The sequence below is a fragment of the Xyrauchen texanus genome, chromosome 3, assembly GCF_025860055.1.
Source record: "Xyrauchen texanus isolate HMW12.3.18 chromosome 3, RBS_HiC_50CHRs, whole genome shotgun sequence".
NCBI classification, from domain to species: Eukaryota; Metazoa; Chordata; class Actinopteri; order Cypriniformes; family Catostomidae; genus Xyrauchen; species Xyrauchen texanus.
Window position 1 is genome coordinate 19111259 of NC_068278.1, and position 12649 is coordinate 19123907.

General features: G+C 36.1%; 1 protein-coding gene across 1 annotated transcript; it reads left to right on the forward strand.

Annotated features, from left to right (window-relative positions):
- The first annotated feature begins 2687 nt into the window (after window positions 1–2687).
- On the forward strand, window positions 2688–10586 carry LOC127628712 (N-acylethanolamine-hydrolyzing acid amidase-like). Its single transcript, XM_052105531.1, has 11 exons — window positions 2688–3027; window positions 3177–3341; window positions 3449–3572; window positions 3671–3761; window positions 3840–3916; window positions 5472–5644; window positions 7649–7715; window positions 7827–7889; window positions 8098–8126; window positions 8614–8680; window positions 9097–10586. The coding sequence occupies exons 1-11, from the start codon at window positions 2792–2794 to the stop codon at window positions 9112–9114; spliced, it is 1110 nt and encodes a 369-aa protein (XP_051961491.1). The 5' UTR covers window positions 2688–2791; the 3' UTR covers window positions 9115–10586.
- Window positions 10587–12649: the final 2063 nt, after the last annotated feature.

The window sequence follows — 12649 nt, forward strand, 5'->3', positions numbered from 1 at the left end:
TTTACACATTGCACAGTGGACTGTGCTCAACCATCACCAGTGTGCAGCATCCACCTGGATGATGCGACGGCAGTCATAGTGCACCAGAATGCTCACTACACAGCAGCTATTGTTGAAGAGAAGAGAGTAGAGTTATAGAGCCATTTAATGTATGGTGATTATTAGAAGGCCATGACTGAGAAGGGCCAATTGGGAGAATTTGGCCAGGACACCAGGGTTACACCCCTACTCTTTACGAGAAGTGCCCTGGGATTTTTAATGACCAAAGAGAGTCAGGACCTCGGTTTAACATCTCATCCGAAGGACGTTTATTTTCTTTTTACAGTATAGTGTCCCCGTCACTATACTGGGGCATCAGGACCCACACAGACCGCAGGGTGAGCACCCCCTGCTGGCCTCCCTAATACCTCTTCCAGCGGCAACCTTAGTTTTCCCCAGGAGGTCTCCTATCCAGGTACTGGCCAGGCTCAACCCTGCTTAGCTTCAGCGGGCAACCGGTCTGGAGCTACAGGGTGATATGGCTGCTGACATGACAGAAAGGCTATGGTAACTCAGATAACCACTCTGTACAATTGTAGTGAGAAGATCTCAGAATGCACAACATGTCGAACCTTGAGGCAAATGGGCTACAACAGCAGAAGACCATGTCGGGTTCCACTTGTGTCAACCAAGAACAAAGAGCTGAGGCTGCAGTGGGCCTTCCATCTGTGTACCGAAGCAGAAATCAAGATTCATCAGACTATGTTTTTCTAGACTTTAACTGTCCAATTTTGGGGAGCTTGTGCCCATTGCAGGTTCTGCACTCTGATGATTGATATGAACATTAACTGAAAGTTTTACAGGTCTTATCTGCATGATTTTATGCATTGCACTGGTGCCACAGGATTGGCTGACATGGATAAGTAGGTGTACAGGTGTACCTAATAAAGTGGTCAGTGAATATAGGGTTGTTTGGTTCCAGAAATTTCTGAATCAACGGCGATTCCTGGCTTTGGAATTGTTAGAATTGATTCCAAGGGTCGATTCCAAACCCTTTTAATAGATTATTTTTCGATTCCGAAAAAAACGTGAGTCAAAGTTAATATATATTAACTGTCTCATAATAAACAGCTCAATACAAAGCATTCGTTGTACTGTTTATAATAGCATGAATTACATTTACTATTAAAGGTCCATTCTAAAATGAAATCAGGCCTGTATGCACATACCAAAGCGCGATGCTTCAATCCGATGAGATACATTTGAGAGAAGATTTAGTTGATGTGCCTGTATTTCCAAGAAGTACTGAAGATAATCTTAAAAGCACCATTTATTTAATTTTTCTGTTTCCACTCATGAGTTCATGTTTATAAAGTGGTTTATATTACAATGTACAGTGATTGTCCACTAACATTTGTTCACTAAATAAAATGTCCAAACAATACATTTCAGTTTCAAAATCCATTTTTAAATCCAAAATGATCCATTCTTGTACTGGTTTATACTTATATACATATATATATATATATATATATATATATATATATATATATATATATATATATATGTATGTGTGTGTGTGTGTGTGTAATAGTATAATTATTAACCTATGCAAAAGGTTTTAAACACTGTAAAAATGTCGAGAACGAGCAGAGAAGCTAGTTTCTCGCTTTAATGTACATCGGCCTACAGATGTATTGATATGAACTGGGAAGCTGACTCAACTCTGCCATCTACTTGCTGCAAACTTGTGTTGTAACTTCGGGGAATTTATTTCTGTATGCAAATTTACTGTCACAAATTTGGCACGTTAATTGATTATTAGTTTAATCCAGAGAAAAATACCAGCAGACTATCCAGATCTGGTAAACAGATGTGTTGAAGGGCTTGTGGGATTTCTTCATACTGATCAACAAACGGAGTGGATCTGACAGTCAGATTGATGCTCGTTAAGATGCAGTCATTTTATAATAATTTTGTAAACGGTATTAGTGCTGTTAGGCTTCTAAAATGTGTAGTAGTTCAATTGTCGAGGAAATAAACAGTCCGAAAATATCAGCCGGTTTCCCCGGAAGGAATCAACTCCAGCCTTGGAGTCGATTCCAACGTTTTGAATCGATTCTTTTTGGAATCGATTCCCAGGCTTAAATGTGTGTAAATATAAACACACTAATAAATGTAACTTAATGAATGGTTATGTTGTAGAATTATGCATTTCGATTGAAATTTTTTCATGACTTAAAAGTTAAGGGACAGGTTTGTCACCATATTTTGATAATTACCAAATTCATAAATCAATGAAAATGTATTATTTTTTGTTGAGCGATATCAAATCCCATATTGAGGTAATTATTTGTCAAAAAATGAAAATATTGCTAGAAAATAGGGTAAGTCAATTTCTCTTGCTTGGCTAATGTTTTTTTTTTTTTAAACTGAGGCTGATTTTCAGGTTGGTTGGATTGAGTTCACAACCACGAACTGGTTTGCCGTTCTCTAAAAGCGATAAATCCTTTTTTGTTTGTTTGTTTTTTTGTTTTGTTTTTGGGGCCAATAGAAACATGAAGCAAGCTTTATAGTGAACAGAACTCTCGTCCACGCTAAATAAACTTGAAAGCGCCCATATAGTAGCCTATCATTTTATATGTTCACCCTCAAGGCAAAAAGCATGCCAAAGTATCCTATTCGTGAACACTTCCCCTTTGTGGTTAATGTGTTGTCACAATAATGTCAGATAAAATAATGTTTCAAAAAATCCTCTTATTTTGAGAAGTTGTGTGAAGGGTGAAGTTGGTTTCACTTCCTGCAATGCTACATGAAATCACAACAGGCAATGTGTCAAAACAAGGACAGTTCTTGTCATATCTTCAACATGCAGTTTCATATTTTTCCGATGTTTCTCGGCGTGGCATATTTTGTTGTATCGACAGCTGAATTTTCTCCTCCAGTGGTAAACATCAGTCTGGACGTGCCTGCAGATCAGCGATGGGCTCCTCTGAAGAATCTGTATGACATTAATTTCTTGAGAAAAGCAGCATCTGAAGTAATCGAGTAAGTATAAGTCATTTTCGTTTCGTGCCTGTTAAAACCTTTCGCCTTTGGCACATGAACAGTAGATGATGTTTTGGGGAGTAAGATTTTTTTCATTTTTGTCAAAACCCATAACATCTAGTACATTTATAACATTTATTTCGTTGCAGCACGACTGTTCCCAAATGGGTCCATGATGCCATTAAACCTGTAGTGAGAGCGCTGGAGAAGTACATCCCTCAACCATATGCTGGAGAAATAAAGGGCATGGCTTCAATCTATGGATCTGACATTTCAGATATTGTACTTTTAAACTTTGCATATGAAGTGTCTGCGTAAGTATAGTTAATTTATAGTGCATGATTTGTGGTATATTACCTCTTTTGAAGTGTTTTGGTTAGGCTGCTGTTGTTGACAATGTCATTGTATGCTTTTAATGCAGGTTCTGCACCAGTATTGTAACTCAGGACACAAAGGGAAATATATACCATGGCAGAAACCTAGATTACCCCCACGATGTACTAAAAAATCTAACACTTGACATTCTTTTCATAAAAAATGGAAAGGTATCAGTGACTATTAGAGTGAAAATAAAAATAATCAGATGTTTTTCTTTACATTCTCAAGAATCTCAAATAAAAATAGTTTATCTTGTCTTGTCCAGGTAGCATACAGGGGAACTTCTTTCGCTGGTTATGTTGGGTTGTGGACAGGACAAAGCCCCAACAAGTTTACAGTGTCTGGCAATGAACGCAGTAGGTACACCTTTTTAAAATTGGTGAAACACCTGGTGAATTTTTACATGGATTTTATTCATGCATGTATTTCCACAGATAAGGGACATTGGTGGGAGAATATAATCTCAGCTGTTTTGTTAAAAAGTTCTCCAGTTAGCTGGCTAGTGCGAGAGGTGAGTGATCACAAATATGCAGTATATAATGTTAAAATACAAAGCAATATTTCCAAAAACCGTTTCCATTGATAACACAACTATGATTTTCTTACTGTTACTGTAACGTTATATCTGTATATGTTTATGTAAAACATTGTGGGTTTATCTAGTTTACAGTTTTGCACTATTTTGATCTTGTGTTTTATTTTGAAGTTTAGTTCACTGTGACTTCCTTGTCTTGTCATGTGACCCCCTTGTTTCAAGTTGGTTTATTGTCTTGTTATCTGTGCTGTTTTGTTATTGGTTCATGTTTTAGTAGTCTTATTATCTTGTTACTAATTTAGCTTTGTCATGTGTTTTCCTTGTCTCTGTATTTATAGACCTCAGGTTCTCTTGTTCCTTGTCGAGTATTGTTTAGCTGTTACATCTTTTCTCTTGTGGATGACGTGTTCCTATTTGCTGCTTAGTTTGTAACATCTTATGGCTCGTACACACTACACGACTTTCAAAGACGTCGGATCGTGGTACCGTTCATATTACAAAACTGTCTGTCTCATCACTGAAGTCGTAGCGGTTTCAAATTACACAACGAATCCGCTACAGAGGTGAACACATTACAAGACATTTCACTATTGATGAATCCCGACTACCCGAGATAAGATAACAAATGCATGGTCATATGTTTTGCATTTCAGAATATGATATGTATGTTTTTAATCGCCTTGAGGCATCATATATTTTATTGGTTACAATATGAAAAAGTATTCCAACTCAAATATCTGTCTATTTGCTCACCTGACTGTCCAAGAGAATTTGCAGTTTCTCTCCAACTCTTCTCTTTCTCCTCCCGGTTGTGGTACAGTTCAGAGGAAACATCAAAAAGGCGCTGGTGCTCCTGCCAATGTTCCACTAATATTTCCTCCATTTATTCGGTCCAAGTAGAGTTTCTTGATACCGCAGCCATGCTAGTTGATGTTCTGTTGCAGGTACATCAGGACTCCTCCGACTGAAACTTCCCGTGCCCCGTTTCTTGCTCTCTCATTGGCTGTAGGTCAACGCTGCTGTTGTATTCAGTCAAAACATATTTCACACTGCATGATTTGGAGTTGCAGATCGGTCCAGATATTTAACATTCTAGATCTCTCGCTGACATCGGCGACGCGTCGGCGATTCTCTCAAATCGCATCTTTGATAGTTCATACATTGCGATCGTCGATCACAGGAGCAAGCTCCGAATTGCCCACAATTTCAGGCTTTTGTCGGTGAGCTCCACAAAACTATCGGTGAGCGAAAATCGGGCTTAAAATCGTGTAGTGTAAACTCACCATTAGTTGAATTCTGAGTCAGTCTAGTTTAGTTCTCAATATATTCCGGTTCCTTGTTTTGATTTTATAGTTCTGTTTTGCATTTACTCTAATAAAACTGCACTTGGGTTCCTATCTATGTGATCGTCTCCTATATTCTGCCTGCAAAACGTGACAGATACATAAGTTTGACTTGACTTAAAAGACTTGTAAGGAGACTATTCCATTGGATAAATCTGGATTGCCTAAACTAATTGTTTTTTCTTTAGACTCTTGAAAATGCTGTGGATTTCCAGGATGCAGTATTGAGGCTGGCCAAAGTGCCGATCATTACGGATGTTTATTATGTTGTGGGTGGCACTCATCCTGGCGAAGGTGTGGTCATCACCAGAGACAGGATAGGTTCAGCTGATATCTGGTCCCTGGATCCACTCAATGGAAAGTAAGCAGACACATTACCTACCATTAGAATAAAAACAATGACGATTGATAACTGAATGGAAAATACACTCCATTTGAACCAAATAAATTATTTACGTTCTTTCTGAATTATCTGTAAAAAACAGTTTTAACTTAATTCAGTATGCATGTTTGAAACAGATTGATGAATGCACATCATTACACGCTTAACACACTTCTAAAGCCTAAGAAATATGGCATATACCAATAAAAGATACCATCAGATATACATCATGCGTCTTTACTGCTTAATTATTTAACCATATACAGTGGCAAGAAAAGTATGTGAATCCTTTGGAATTAGATGGTTCTCTGCATTAATTGGTCATAAAATTTAATATCGTTGTAAAGCAGTCAATGGAAAGGAGGAGGCGAGAACCGGCTTGATAATATAAATAATATTTTAATGAACAACTTAAAAGACACAAACACACATGACGGACATGTCCGTAAACTATCTCTCTCTCATCGCACCACCGTCTGTCATCAGCCTTTATCCCTCTCGGAGGCTTAATTAGCCTGGTAAGGGACCGGGTGTGTATAATCACGACCCGGCCCCACCCTCCGCCCTGCCACAATCGTCTTCATCAATGTCACACGTATAGACAAACAACATTAAGCAAACAACTCACAAATAATTATTTATTGAACAAATCCCATTAAACATTCACAGTGCTGGGTAAAATGTAAGTGAACCCTTGGATTTAATAACTGGTCAATTCTAATTTGGCATAAGTTTCATAAGGAATTTTGGACCATTCTTCCTTACAGAGCTGCATGAGTTCAGACATATTTTTAGGATGTCTGGTGTGAACGACTCTCTTAACATCAGTCTACAGCATCTCTTGATGTTATTTACACGATGTTTAGAGTCATTGTCGCGCTGCATCACTCGGCTTCTACTACACTTCAGCTAGCGAATAGATAACATGACATTATCCTGTAGGATATCTTGATAAACTTGGGAATTCATTTGTCGAATCATAATATACTGTAGCCTATGTGTCACGTGTGTATCTTATTGTGAAGTAAATCGGCGATTCGCAGCTCTATTAAGAAGATAGAGTTTGTTTTTGTGAGATAAAGATGGATTGAAGTGAAAATAAAGGTGAGAGAGTCTTAGCCCATTATACACAGCAACAAGTTTTTAATCGGTCTTTGATCAAGTTTTTGATCAGTCTTAGGCTGATGTTTTTGCCAGTCTTTCGCTTGTTTCCCAAAAATAATATCTAAAACTATTTAAAACGTACATTTACATTAGTAGCTATACTGCAGAAGAAATTGTTTTGGAGAATGTTGTCTACAATATTTAATATATAAATACTTAAAAAATCAGCCTACTTAAAACAAGATACATTTACCTGAGAAGCAACATATAAGATATTTAGACTTGCTTTTAGAGAATATATGAATACATATGAATCTCATAGAGCACCTTATCTAAATGACCCCAGGGGTAGTGGTACACAGTCATCCCTACTGGTTACTCTAGCACAAAAAAAAAGTTGTTTGGGAAGAATTACAGGCCATGCTAGATATGGGGGAAAGTATGGGCCTGAGTCGGGCGATGGGGGTATGTGGTGTTGGGGACATGGCCAAGCGGCTGTTTTGTGTTTGCAGTGAGAGCGGAGTGGGACTTAAAAGGTCAATCCAGACCGACGGGGTAGGGAGAGAGAGCTGAGATTCCAACAGTGTGTGTGTGCGTGCGTGTGAGAGCATTGTGCTGAAAAGCAAAGATTGTTTTGTTTGGAATAAAGACTGTACGAACTACGCCATCTCCCACATCCTCCTTACCCCTTCACATACGAACCTGTCACTCACCCATTGACCACAGTTCTTTTCTTCACTTCCAAAAGAACCCGGAAGTGCCAGAGCGGAGTGTTTTTAAACAGTATGATTCTGTTATATTTTAACATATTTAGTATTATTTCAGCATTTACCTGAAAGTGTTTACTACATTTGTGATTTTAATTCTTGCTTATTTTAGTTGGTACAGAGTTGAAACAAATTTTGACCACTGGCTACCCACCCCTAAACAAGACAAGCGACGGCAAGTAGACAGTATTTTTTTTATCCTTCTCTTGAGATCATAAATAAGTGAGTATTTATTTGCTCAAGTTTCCTTTGAGTACTTCTTTCTTACATTCCTTGACTTTTTCAGAGAGGTGGCTATGAATGCATTGAATGTCACTGGTCAAGATCATATTAGTATGGACTGTCTGTATCAGGTATGTGAACAAATCCTTTTTTGGCCATTTATTATTGTCATAGGTTATGACATTTATCTCTGTGCCAATCTGGTAGAGGAATATACTATAGCTATAGATCTACAGTATATGCTTTCATATGATTTAATAGCATGTACTCCTATGATATAATATTGTCAAAATGTACGCATATGTTGAGTCAGTGACCATGTTGTTGTCATTGTTACAGGTTTTATCTGTGATTCCAGTATGTAACCGGTAAGGACTTTGTTATTTGCTGACAGCAGTCGTTCGGCATACAGCTGACTCTTTGTCAGATGATCACGTCACATGTTATGGTTGTACAAATGTACAAGATTTCATTTCTTCCTCATAAACGTTGTAATGTTATAAAAAAGGATCTAATTACGTGATGCATTTCTGACTGCAGGCAAATGAGCTGAAACCAGTCATGTGAAAATGTATGCCTATTCACTAACATTTTCACAGACACTCTTTGTATTTGGCACTCAGCTTAAATTCAAAAGAGTCAAAGTATTATCTTTGTTGAACTCTCAGCCGCCTTTATTCTAAGGCTCAGACTCAACATTGTTTCAAAATTCAGTCAATTTGATATAACTTTATTTTTGGATCTTTCAGTTATGCAGTCTATATTGCCTTGTCTCACTGGTGGATTCTTTGTCAACTTATGCTGATGTCCATCTGATGTAATGCTTTTTAATTTAAAGTGTTATCTACTTTCCAGGATCACAGTTTATACAACAGTTATGAGTGCAGCCATACCTGACAACTACACAACAGTCATCAGAAATGTAAGAACAAACCACAACACCAGTTGAATCCTCTTTTAGAAAATTCTGTGTATTTAGATCTTCAGATTTACAGTACACATTCCAATGTTACTGCCATAATTTCTTTATAGTGGTGAAGTCATTCAAGTTTTAATTTCTTGTTGTCTGGGTTGGGAACGTAAGTGGGTTTGTTGGGAGAAACAGCTTTTGTGTCATAATCAGGTGATTTTGGCGTCTCTTAAATTACATCAGCTTATTATCGTCAGCTAGCATGTATCAGTGTCAGCTGAGACTTTTACTCTTATCATGTCATGATAAGAGTGAAAGTCTCAGCTGACACATGTGAGGAAAGTTACCTTTGACCTGTCTGTTTTGCTGACACCATCAGTTTTGTTTTATTACAGATTTTCTTGATGGTTATTTCTTTCTGTTCACAGATGCATACGATGGAATAAGGCGTTCTCCTGACCGTCTATTTTTGCCCAGCTTAATTTGAATATCTAATTAGGAGAACAAAATGCTTTTAAACATCACTTTCACAATATTGATGATCACAATTTTCTCTCTTAAACCTAACACTGAAGGGATTCTAAGGGAAGTTTTACTAACAAGATTTTAGATTTATTTTAATGCATTGTACAAAACTATTGTTAAAAATTCTATAAATGGAAATAAATTGATGACAGCTATTGTTTTACTTAATAAAATTATTAAAAAGATTTTTAATGTTGTTGAATTTCCAATTCATACAACTGTTTTAATTATTTGAGTAAAGATTAAACATAAATAATTAAATGAAGCCTTTTTTCCTAAATTTAAGCTGTACTAAGCTTGGGTAAGCTGTGTCAGTGGTTCATCTAATGGTTATTGTTTGCTTTGCATCCAAATGCAGGAAATACTATTACATATGTTGTCTTATTTTTAATAAACTGATCTTATTTTAAAATTTTAAATAATGCGATTTTAATTGTATAATCATTTTAAATGTAGTATTATTGTTTTTATTTTGTAATGTAAATTGTTTACATTTTACCCATTGATTACTTGAGCTTACCCCTAACATTTAAGTCTTATTTCTATTGCCCTATGTTATAGACACCCTCTTGTTATTTCAGTTAATTGTTGATAGACATCCTTCGATATTAAGTACAATTTCCCTTGCCTAGTATAGAAATGCATTGCCATTTTGCATAAACATTTCAAATTGAATTACGCAAGCCACATGGTTCCATATCCTAGAGAAAATTTACACAGCTTACCCTTTCCAGCTTTCCCTCCTAAATATCACAATGGATTTATGTTTAGTTCATTACAATTATTATAAAATGTGATATGCTACTGTACAAATGTGATAAGGCAAGAAATGCTTTTACATCAGTTCTATTTTATTTTATTTTTTGTAACATATTTCACAACCTTGCATTTATGCTATACTTGACATGCCAACATCCTCCAAGCATCTCCATCTGCTGCCAAAGGCTGCCCTTTATGAGTGCAATTTCCTAGACAAAGTCCAGTCAAGTCACATTAAGCTAGTCCCTTTGGGGCTGGTTCACTTAATTAAGTCATCTACACAGCAGAAGACCGTTAAGAAGCCACAACCACTCCACAGGAGCTGTTTATGCTGTCCTATATTATTTTTGATGGAAAATATTGGATTTTAGGACTTTGAAAGGTCCATCTGGAGATATGGGGACAAATGTGGATATGGGGATACTTGTGACCATCCTTTTTTCTTCATGAGTTTGTTTATTTGTATTTCTGCTCATTGCATTGACTAACTCTTGCACCAGTGGAGTATGACAGACGGGCACATGTGGGTGACATGCTGAGGAAATATAGTTTTTCCTGCATTAGAAGACACCCAGCAGGTGAATTCTACCACTCTTGCGGCTCTGTAAATGTTATGGCTTGTTATTTATGAAAATAAAAATTTAATAAAAACCATTGAGCTGTGCATTTTTACACAGCCTTTCATAATAGGCCTTCTGTGAAAATAACTAAATGTACTAAATACAGTATCAAATCTAATTTAAAGGTGATATATAAAAGCATAAAATCATAAAACAATTTTGAAATATAGGCAAGGACCGGATTATTTCAGAAAGCTTATGTTTTAATGTTGTTAACAATTTATACATTATGTCTATTTGGATAAAAAAAAAAAAGAAATTGTATTTGGGATTTATAGAATAGTGTTCATATTAGCAAAATGGTCTTATTTTCAAACTATTCGATTAGTTTCATAGAGTACGTTCTCTGCGTTCACTCGCTATTGTCAAAGGAACAAGATCACTCCATGTCATATGTGCTTTTGCCAACAGCTCTCTTATGTGGTGTAACCTCAAAACTACAGTACGTGCCCCCTTTTCAACACTAAATTATTGTGATGTCTGGGGAGCTAATGAATCACTTCATTCACTTACAGACAATCAAATGAGTCCATAATCCCTGGATAACAATATAGTTATTCAGGATTCCCTCAAAAGATAGAACACTTAATATATGTGATGGATGTTAATGATGCCTTGATTTAAAAAATGGGAAAATAGTTACCCATATATCTTTTGTATTATAAAAAGTATTTTAAATAATATAAAACAATTTTAAGAATGAAATAATAAATAGAACACAGACTGAAGCTTCAGAACAGGTGTGTGTTGATGTCATCTGGTTTGTAAAGAGGAGGATTTAGGCTAGTCTGAGTAGTCAGTGCAAGAGAGGAATGAACCAAGATTAACTCATTCTCATTCCTTGACATTTGCTGTAGCCTGTTTTAATATCTGCTGCTTTGCAATATTTGAATTATTATCCCATAAGAAGTACTCCAATATAGTAAAACTCTAGTTTAATTGTTGACTAGGTCTTGATTAATTTGCAGTTTATAGTTTCTCTTGTTAATCCTCAACCATAACTAACACACTGTGAGGGAGTAAACATACCAGAAAAGATGAAGTACTTTCTACATTGAATAAGTTAGTTTAGGCGTGAATTTGAAAATATTACGTAAATTCTACATTTGTACTCCAATCAAACATGTAAAAGTTGATGCTCTAGCTTACAAGTAAATATTATTTATGATTGTTTGTTATCTTTACAATACATCATCATGTATCAGTTCTAAAGTAGAAATCAGTCATATTTATTAGCTAATTTTATTATATTTCAAAGGTAAATAAGTAAATTTGAAGTTGGTGTTCCCAGCATGCGTCAGGCTTAAATAATGAATGGGAAGGCATGTTTTCACTGTTTGCAAATTTATTTACACCATTGTTTGCATTGTTGCTTTTGTTGTTACATTTGGTAACTTATTGTTTTGTGAAGTATAAAGTAAATTTTCTACTCAAAAATACCCGTTCATGATCCGTTCTGTGTTTTGTGCATCAGGTTTCCTGTGAAAGGCATCGTAAGTTATGCAGTACATGAATAAAATTGAGTTTATAAAGAAAGTTAAAAGTATGAAATGTTCTATCAATATTATGTCATGAAATAAAGTAGATTTTACTTATTTTTTATATAATTAAAATGTACTTTTAAAAACTCTAAATGAAAATAAAATTTCAGTTCATGTTTTAATTCTTTATAGATTTTTATAGATCAGAGGTTACTGAAATACACAAATCACCCTGTCTGGCACCAATAATCATGCCACGGTACAAATCACTGAAATAATTTTTTTCCCCATTCTGATGGTTGATGTGAACATTAACTGAAGCTCCTGACCCATATCTGCATAATTTTATGCACTGCACTGCTGCCACACGATTGCATGATAGATAATCACATGGATGATTGTTGGTGCCAGACGGGCTGGTTTGAGTATTTCTGTAACTGCTGATCTCCTGGGATTTTCATGCACAACAGTCTCTAGAATTTACTCATAATGGTGCCAAAAACAAAAAACATCCACTGAGGGGAAGTTCTGCGGATGAAAACGCCTTGTTGATGAGAGAGGTCAACAGAGAATGGCCAGACTGGTTTGAGTTGGCA